General features: G+C 40.9%; 1 protein-coding gene across 1 annotated transcript in view; it reads left to right on the top strand.

Annotated features, from left to right (window-relative positions):
• LOC138015843 (anoctamin-7-like) overlaps window positions 1–10000 on the top strand; it is a 31135-nt gene that overhangs the window by 17088 nt on the left and 4047 nt on the right. Inside the window, exons 13-19 of the mRNA XM_068862964.1 lie at window positions 326–435; window positions 1551–1702; window positions 3203–3357; window positions 5365–5387; window positions 5619–5748; window positions 6668–6894; window positions 8391–8471. Coding sequence (XP_068719065.1) covers window positions 326–435; window positions 1551–1702; window positions 3203–3357; window positions 5365–5387; window positions 5619–5748; window positions 6668–6894; window positions 8391–8471 — 878 coding nt within the window. The remainder of the gene's footprint in view (window positions 1–325; window positions 436–1550; window positions 1703–3202; window positions 3358–5364; window positions 5388–5618; window positions 5749–6667; window positions 6895–8390; window positions 8472–10000) is intronic.

Here is a 10000-nt window from a genome sequence, read left to right as displayed (position 1 = left end):
CTTGTTACGACATCTGACTTTGTCTGACAGTCGGGCATAGGGTCGTTTCACATCATTTGTTTCATGTGAACATACGTACATACATACGTACGTACGTACGTACATACATACATACATACATACTTTATTGAACCTCCCCAAAGGGGCTTTTCAGGAACAATAAAAACAATGTAGGACGTTACGAATCTTTACGCTGTAGTGGGCGCAAAGAGTTGGTGAGGTAGCCAATAGTGTCGAGGGTTTGTTTTCAGGAGTAGTATTGTGATATTTATGTAACAAGAACATTTATTGGTGTAATATTAAACTCGTTCCTTTTTCTCATCAGAAAACCATCGTACTCAGACATCCTATGAAGACGCTCTTATAATCAAATTGTTCGGATTTCAGTTTGTCAATTCTTACACTTCTCTTTTCTACATCGCATTCTTTCGCCAGGTATGCTTTGTATCACATTCTTCACTAATTAATGTAAGTTGTGAGCTTTTTCGTTTTCACTCGTGTCTTAAAGGGCCAGGCTCTGTCACGCAAAATTATGTAATTGCGTGACACCCAAAATGCCGAAAAAGTAGAATGAAACATTGCAATATAGAAAGATATATAAAAGGAAAGGAAATATAACAAAAGGAAAGAGAAGCATAGATGGACTCAATGGCCTGATGTTTTTCAAGTGGCAAATCGCCTGGATTAAAGCCGTCTTTGCTCAGAATCATCTTCTTTGTGATGAAACGATAATCTTATCAGTAAAGGCATTCCACATTACCATTTTCGAGTTTTAAACTCGTGACATAGCCCCTTTAGATTTTCGTTAACAGAGAGTGGTATTCTGAGCAACATGAAAAACCCTTACTGTAGTTCGTATGCACCCTTGCTGTAACATTCTTGGACAGCCCATAAAATTCTAAGTCCGTGCAAGTTTTTTTTTTAATTGGTTTTTGGCCCCCAGCCTTCGACTGTTCAATGTTCCGGCATCATAAACGAGAGCAAATGATTCTGTAAACAGCAAAGGACATCTCGAGTTGCTTACCACGCAAATGTGTAGAAACCCTTTGTATGCCCGAAAGACATTCTGTTTCTTGGACGTGAACGCATAAAAAAGAAGTAGATAAATCTCCAAAAAGGCTTGGAACCTTGAATCTTTGAAAAAGTCTCTAAGATTTTGGCCAGAAAAAGTATCAGGGATAATGTTGGCACATGTTATAATATTCTGTCCTCGTTAATAACTAAACAAGATAGATAATTTGTCCTCGAAATTGGTCGCCTTTGTGTTCATTTAATTTTTCATTTCTCTTCTTTTTACTGCGGTAACATTTGTGGTCAGAGCGATTCGCTCTGACGAAGGGCCAACGCTCGAAACGTCAGCTTTTAGAATCCCTGTATGGTGGTCAATTTGCATTATCAACTCCGTTGATAAAACCAAATTTTTGTGTTCCTGAGTAAATAGTTCGAATAAATAAATAAATAAATAAATAAATTAATTAATTAATTACAGCCATAGAAGTCGGTTGCCGCGGACTTGTATTTTTTGTTTAAACTTGTGCTGTTTGTTACAGAATACCAAGGAGACGGGTGTCATAAACAAAGGACAGAATTACAGCGACGAGTGCGGTGAAAACAACGATTGCATGACACTTCTGTCTCTACAAGTCGCCATGTTGATGATAATAAAGCCACTTCCTAAGCTTTTCTCCGATGTGATTAAGCCGTGAGTATGACAGTTCCAATCAACGGTCTCATTTTTTGCTGCTCTCAATAGGTCGACGAGAAACGCCAGCTCAAATTTGTTTTGTGATTTCACGTGGATGCTGTGCAGAGTACCGCAAAAATATATGTTAAAATGCGTGCCAGTGAACGGTAACGTCTCAAAACAAGGATATTAGGGACGTCAAGTTCTACGAAGGCCACGTCGACGATAACGTCACCTTAAAATACAACTTCGCACTGTCGTATGTCTTTCGCGATCGACGAGAAACGCCAGCTCAAAATTGTTTTGTGATTTCACGTGGATGCTGTGCAGAGTACCGCAAAAATATACATTAAAATGCGTGCCAGTGAACGGCAACGTCTCAAAACAAGGATATTAGGGACGTCAAGTTCTACGAAGGCCACGTCGACGATAACGTCACCTTAAAATATAACTTCGCACTGTCGTATGTCTTTCGCGATCATTCTATCTCGTTCACGTTTTGCAATGTGGGCAAAGTATCCTGAAAATAAATTTCTACGAGCGGTTTCAGAGTAAAAATGTAGAATGAAGGGTTTGTATTTGTACGCTGTCGCGTTGTCGTTCAAACCTCAAGCTTGCTGATTCCACGTCGTTGTGCAAAAGTGCGGAAGCAAAAATGTGTCTAAACTTGTTCATAAACATTTTGCTTCCTCGGCAAATGTTTCCTCTTTTGCGGGCACCTTTACGTCTCAAGTGCTAGTTGTTGATTGAAAGAGAAAAAATTCATGCGGTACCAGGGTTCGTGCTACTCCTTGAAAAGCCCTTTTTTTTCAATTTTGGACTTCAAGTGCGCTTGAAAAGCCCTTGAGAAAAAGGATTTTGTGGAAAACTGCCTCAAAAAAAGTCCTTGAATTTTTGCTTGGGTGAAAATTGTTGAGATTGCATCATGCTAAGTTGAAGAGACATTTCAAAAATTGAGCCCAAAATTGACTATTAGGGAAACATTAAAACCAAAAATTAAAATGACCATGCGTGCGCTTAACTTGCAGGATGTGGTAAGGAATATCAAGCTAGGCTTTTTCAGCGAAGAAAACACTGAAACACTATGTATGGCACGAAAATTTTCTTATAAAGACTCCTTGAAAACTCAATTCCTGGTTGTTGAAAACTCCTTGAATACTCCTGGAATTTTACAGACAAAATCCAGCACGAACCCTGGACACGCATTTTAGCACAATTCTTTGACGTACTCCACAAAACAACAATGTGAAATCGCCAGTTTTAAAGTTTTGACGACGATGTGAGCAATAAACCGTTTATTTTCTACCTTAACTTTAAACCCGCGTTCGTACCAATCCCGGTATATGATAGTTCGACCGTTTTGTACAATGTCGACAGGATGCAATTATTGCGAAATTGTTATGATAGCGCTAAGTTATATTCTGACTGGAGTTTTCGTGGAAGTTGCTGTTGTCTTTGCTTAAACTCTCCATTATTTTTCCTCTTTTAGCCAATGATATGGTTTTTTGATTGTTTTAGGTGGTTGAAAAGTTTGTGGAAGAAGAGAAAATGCTGCAACAGCAACAAAATCGGAGCAAGTGATGAACTTCGAAACAGCTTTGAAGATTACCTGGAAAACGAGAGAGCGAAAACACCTCTGGGCGACTTTACACTCTCTGAATACAACGAAAAAGGTGACAAGACAACTTACTGCGCCTTTCAATAACATGCGGACTCTTAAATTCAAAGGTCAACCGACAAATGCGTTTTTCGCGAAAACAACATATTTTTCTCATTTGCATTAGATTCGGCACATGTAAAGTTCGTCGTTTGAAACGGGCCTAACCCTAAGCAATATGGAGCGGCACATATGTCACTGGCTGAAGCTACAGCTATAGGTTGTCCCATATCTATCAGCTTTTATGGCTTTGTTAAAGTGTTGTTATCGAAATATTATTACCTTGAGCCCTTCTTTCGTGAAGTTTAACGGGGGAGATCCTCAACTACTAAACCATTGTCATGCATGGGGGAATTCAACCCCAATGGTAATTTTTCGCGTCCGTTTAACTCTACGATTGTCCTTTTTGGCCAAGTGTTTACCAATGGACGTATCTTCTTCTGATTGGAATCACATGCAACCGTATTTGGTGAGTCACGTGACCAAAACAGAAATAGCCTAAACGCTCGGAGATTTTACCCTTTTGTACTCTAAAAACTATGGCAACAGAGCGAAAACACTCTAATGTAAAATCTGTGGCATGGATTTACGGAATATATATTTTTCAGCGAGGTATACGTTTTTTTCTCCAAAGGACAATCTTATTGTACCGGGTACTCCGGTTTCCCCTCTCCTCAAAAAACTAACATTTGATTTGATTTGCTTTCATTGTTTATTTCATTTCACAGTGTCCCCAATTAGTGCTCCAGCGCTAGAACGACTAGACACTTAAATAAAGTTCCTTTCCTTTCTTTTATGCTACAGATTATGAACAATGATAAAATGGTTCCGTTCCGGTGAAAAAAATCAGTGCTTTATTTCTTTTCCGTTGAGTTTTTAGATGTTTTTTTTCCATTGAAACGCGTGGTGTGGGACTGGCACTAGATGCGCATGCGCTATGTGACCGAAGTGATGTAGGGTATTCGTTCAACACGTTTTCTTCTTGCTCTTGACTTAATAGAGTCCTTAGCAACCATTGTCTTTCTGTAGATTCACGGTCTCCCTTCTTAAGCTTTTCAATTTGTGCTGTGGTGATTATCAAGAGCGGATTGCTTTTACATTGAATTAAGTCTTACTCTTGCCAGAAAAAGGATACGAAGTCTTGCGTCTGCAACACCCCGGCCTTTTACACACGCACAAAATTGGCACGGCACTTCAAATCGATAGATAGCACCTTAGTTAATTAATGGCAACTTTATTTTGGCCGTAAGCCTTACGTTGTACAGTCGAGCAAATGTGCTCTACAAATTGGGGAGACTGTACATCGGTCGTATCAAGTAAAAGCAGATCAACACAATTGTAGATTCTTCATAAGAGGGGAAATCGGAAATTCTTCCCTATAAAGAAAACTCGATCCTCGTGGAGCGACTTTCACATGACCTTGAAAAATAAACGTACAAACAGAATGTAAAAAAAATGCAAAACATTTAATTGGCTTATCGAACAAAAACAAACGAGCGCGAATTTTCATTGGCTTAGCGAACGCGGATGCAAACAACATCATATCTCCATGGAACTTTCTGGAAAGTTCCGCTTTGACGTCATTTGAAATGCAGTAACATGATTGGGGCAATCGAACTGTTAACTGTCCATGTTAGGAGTTTCCTTTGCGGGAATAAAGAGAACCGTTTTTTAATCTTCCCAAACATTGGTCAGTGAAACAAATTGCAAACACTTTTTCAAGGTCATACAAAAGTCGTTTTGTGACGCCTCGTTCGAGAATCGAACCAGTCTGCGGGGCACAACGATGAAAGGCATTGGTTTCTGCCAGGTCTGTGTCACCTTTCCCAAATCATGGTTCTTTATTCTTTCGTCAGTCCCTTCCTTTTTTTGCCTGTTTGTTCATCTCAGCGGAGATCGTAAACGACTTATTAAAAGAAGTTTGTGATCTGCTTTTTTTACAAAGTTGTCGAGAAAAAGTCAAATCCTCTTCACCCGTTAAGTTGTTTTTTTCTTACTAAGTTGAGATTTCCTTTGTTTGCAGTTCTGCAGTATGGCTTTCTGATGGTAAGGAAAACTTTGCGCTCAATTATCATAACGAAAGTAAAGCTATTTTCGTTCTCCTGCATGTGATGCATTTATCTTTATTGCTAAAGAATATTGATACAAATTCCGTCTCCTTTTGAAGGTTCCTTGATGGAATCGACTCCCTAAATTTTGAAGTGCAAAACTTCAGCGTGTTTAAACGAAGTTTAACAAAAAAATACATTGACGTAGTATTGTTCCATTTCCTTCCAGCTTTTCGCCGCTGCATTTCCGCTGGCTCCATTGATCGCCCTATTGACCAATGCTATTGATATGAAAGTGGATGCCAGGAGACTGTTATGGACCAACAGAAGGCCAGTCGCCTTCAGGGCCGAAGACATAGGTTGGTGAACTTGGAATGTTTGGAATAAATATGTACACTTCCCTTCTAATGTTTGGCAAAAACTCTTCATTTACACTGATCGCCCTCCTTTTGTCTCTATAATTTTATTTTCTGGGTCTAAAAATACCTTGTGGAACGTCCTTTATTTTTGGCCGTATTTTCAGACGAGCGCGGAACGCTGCTTTGCTCTCCCTATTCGCGTTCGATATCTGTCTTTTACCGTTCGCCCGTCAAGCCCGAGTACCGGTAGTGCAGGTTAACATTTATAGTAATTGCTTTGGTTTTGTATTGAAACCTACTGTAAGTTGATACTGCATTAAAATTGCTCGTTTTTGTTGCGATAGTCTAACTGCTAGGGGATAATCAACTAAACTGAGGAGCTGCAAAGATGATTAGACAAATGCAGACTTGAAGAGGACTGGAACTCGTGAGCTCTCTCGCGGATAGACTCTCATTCCGCTCTAGCTACCGAACTCTCATACGATCTTGCTTTAAAAAATGGTTATTACATTCCCCTTTTTGAGAGGTGCAGGGGTGGCGCAGTGGTGAGAGCACTCGCCTCCCACCAATGTGGCCCGGGTTCGATTCCCTGACTCGGCGTCATATGTGGGTTGAGTTTGTTGGTCCTCTACTCTGCACCGAGAGGTTTTCTCCGGGGACTCCGGTTTCCCCTCTCCTCAAAAACCAACATTTGACTTGATTTGCTTTCATCGTTAATTTCAGTTTACAGTGTCCCCAATTAGTGCTCCAGCGCTAGAACGACTAGACACTTAAAATAAAGTTTCTTTCTTTCCTTTCCTTTTCTTTGTTTTTGACAGTTGAAACAAAAAACTGATAAAACGATCGGACCTTGTACGCTGACCATCTCTACGACGCACGATTCTTCTAACCAAACCTTTTTTTGACCTTGAAATTTCAGGAATGTGGTACAGTATTTTGGAGTTTCTGAATATCGCCGGCGTGGTTACTAACTCATTCTTAGTGGCTTTTACGTCATCGTACGGTCGCTCGTGGGAAGGCGATATTGTAACAAGCAACAGAACTGAAACTGTTTTTAACAACGCTTCAAATACATCCGAAACTCTGGTCATTATCACTGAAAATATGCCTGCCTCCAGTAGATTGTGGCTCGTTATTGGCTTTGAGGTAAGTCGTTGATTTCTGTCGTGCTATCGGTTTGCATACAATGGCGAGGGCTGCAGCTCTGTTTTTTCGCTGGTTGGAGATAAATGAAAATGAAAGTTGAAAAGAAAGCAACCCCGCGTTCGCATGTAAATCGCCAATTTGTGTGATAAGCTGAGGTTGTCAATTCAGTGTTGAAAATAACTTCTCGATTGCTTGATGGTCAGCCCAAAAATATCGGGCCACTTTCTCCGCCAGTCAGAGGTAAGTTCCAAATATGCTTGTCCGCGTTTTCCGTAGGCTCTGTTTTTTCTTTGCGTTGACTGGCCTCGTTTCCCTGTGTGTGTCATTAGAGACTTTGAGATCTACGACGGCGACATTGACAGAAACGTCGTCTCAAAATATAACTTTTCACTATCGTTAATTCTTTTGCGATTATTCGATCTCGTTCACCAACGTCGTTCCCAGGGCTTTTCTCCGCCGCGGAGGGTGCGGGCGGAGAAAAGCCGTGGGTACGAGGTCGCTCGTTCACGTCCCACAATGTGGGCGAAGTATCCAAAAAAAAAATTAGTTCGAGCGGTTTCATAGTAAGAATATGAGGATAAAAGATTCGCGCATTTGTATCGCTCACGTTGTAGTTAAAGGGGCAGTGTCACGCTATTTTACTAGTCAAACTTCAAAACACTAAAATTAAAGACGTCTGTGCATCAATAAAAACCTAAAACCATTGAAGTGCACTGAAGCTGTTCTTTGTTTTTTGCGGCCAAGGGTGGAGAGGATGGAAATGGATTGAAACTGGGGGAGGGAGGCAGTTTTTTTCAAGTTCGGAGACGATGTCAAAAAGTTAATACGAATAGCTCTTTGTTCCATAAATACATTTCATATCTTTTCAGTGGGTTGTCAGGAATATTGTATGTGTGAGCTAAAGTACTAAACAGGTGATCTGGTGACGTAATTCGGAGGACTGGGGAGAAAAATTTTAACGCCGTATCTTACACGCGCGCGCGGCCTTATTTTTGAATTCAACACGGCAGAGGCGAGGTTAGATCTCGTCGGTTCTACTTGAATGTTCATTCAGTAACAGGAAATGTGGTAGACGCGGAATGATCTGTTGAGTTTTGGCGATGGAAATACTGCAGGGAGTTTGGAAACAACACCTAAGGCCGCGCGCGGCTTGTGGGATACGGCGTTTAAATTTTTCTTCCCATTCCTCCAAATTACGTCTCCAGATCACCTGGAATTAAGATTTTTACCCAGTTTTGATCAAAAAACAGCAAATTTAGCCGGACAGTGCCCCTTTAAAACCTCAAAATTGGTGATTTCACGTCGGTGTTTTGGAGAGTATACCTCAAAAACATACGCTAAAATTCGTGCCGTGCGGTTTTTTTATGTTGTTTTGTGGCCTCATCGTTGCCGTCGTCGCTTCTGAAACTCCCCGTTGGCTTATGTCACTTGTTCTTCCTCAAAAGGGTGGTTTTTGAGGAAACATGTTTCATTCGGTTTGATTTCTTTTTTCTCAGCATATTGTCTTCGCTGTCAAGTTCTTGATCGCGCACGTCATCCCTGACACACCGGCTGATGTTAAAATGGCGCTTTCCAGGGTAAGCATCACGTTCAGTCAATTTCATTTTGCGGGGAATACTTTTGCGGGGATCTGCGCCGTTGCTTGCAATGGCTAGCCGTGCGCAAGCTATTATAAATCCTGACAGATCAGACCCAAACATTGTATCAGACGTGAAAAATGGTGCTGTGATTTCAGTAGATAATTATTATTCAGTGCACCTATTACAGCGTGCCCGTTCTCTCCAATATGCATGCGACCTTAATGCTGCAGGTTCTTTTTAGTATTATCTTCGTGAATCAAAGAGGAAATGTTTGATTTCTTGTAAACAACGGAGATAACTTTCATTCGATTTAAAAAGCTCGATTGCTTTGCGCGAACGCACTCTTTCGGGCAACTCTTTCTGTTATTTTTCTGGTTAAACACGAAATCATGTTATATGGTCTTCCGGCCGCGTGTCGTGTTAACACAGGAAGCGCACACAATCTGTTTGTGTAACGGTTTGTCGATTTTGTGATAAATGTATTGGATTCACCATTTGCTTCTGCTATAGCGATATATCGATAAATACGTATCTGCCTGGACCAATGCTAAATAAACGTTGTATTACCTTACCTGCGGTGAATTGTCGTTCTTTTACCTCAGAAGTGGTATTTTGAGCGATTTTGAAGATTTCGAATTCGCTGTTCACTGCGCCTCTTAATTGAAGGACAAAGGTAAAAGGTTATTTTTTGAACGGCTCCATCGCTGGGCGATTTTTCCCCAGAAATTCGCATCTCTCCGCTTTCAAACTTTGCAGGAGAATGGCCGAAAGATTCACGCTTCTTCTCGTACTTTTCGCTCGAAAAATTCATTTAAACGGCCCGGAGCCAGCCCTCGAAGAAAATCAAAATCCTATGCCTTCCGAGAGGTCGAAAGGCTTAACAAGATTCACGGCGCGGACCAGCCTCAAACAGTCCTGCTGATTACCTCTTTCTGATTGGACGCCGTTATTTTTGATCGGTTATTGTTTAACGGCGTCCAATCAGAAAGAGGCAATCGGTGAATCCAATACATTTATGAAAAAATTACAAACGGTTACACAAACATATTATAGGAAGTTATATGAGCGTGAGTGCATTTCGAGAGGCCACAAATCACAAAATGTACGAGCAAGTTCATACAACATAAGCATGCAAATGTGAGCCTTGTATTTGCTACTTCTTCCTTCTGCAAAAGGGAGCGTATGCTACAGAACCTACCGGGATCTGTTCTCATTATGGAACAAGATCCCGTTAAGGCCCAGTAAAACGGGCAACATTTTTCGTGCAACTTGTCGCGCAACAATGTTGCGTTGCAAGTTGAGATGGTTTGTTGCGCGTATTACTAACTTTTTTGCGCAACATATTTTTATGCGGCAAAAAGTAGACGTCGCTTTTATTTTTTGCAACATGACAATTTGTTGCGCAAGAAGGTGGTAATACGCGCGACAAACCATCTCAACTTGCAACGCAACATTGTTGCACAACAAGTTGCACGAAAAATGTTGCCTGTATCACTGGGCCTTAAGAGATTAGACAGCGGCCCAGT

Source organism: Montipora capricornis, chromosome 9 (assembly GCF_036669925.1).
Source record: "Montipora capricornis isolate CH-2021 chromosome 9, ASM3666992v2, whole genome shotgun sequence".
NCBI classification, from domain to species: Eukaryota; Metazoa; Cnidaria; class Anthozoa; order Scleractinia; family Acroporidae; genus Montipora; species Montipora capricornis.
Note: the sequence above shows the minus strand (reverse complement) of the source record. Positions and strands in the feature narration are given on the sequence as shown.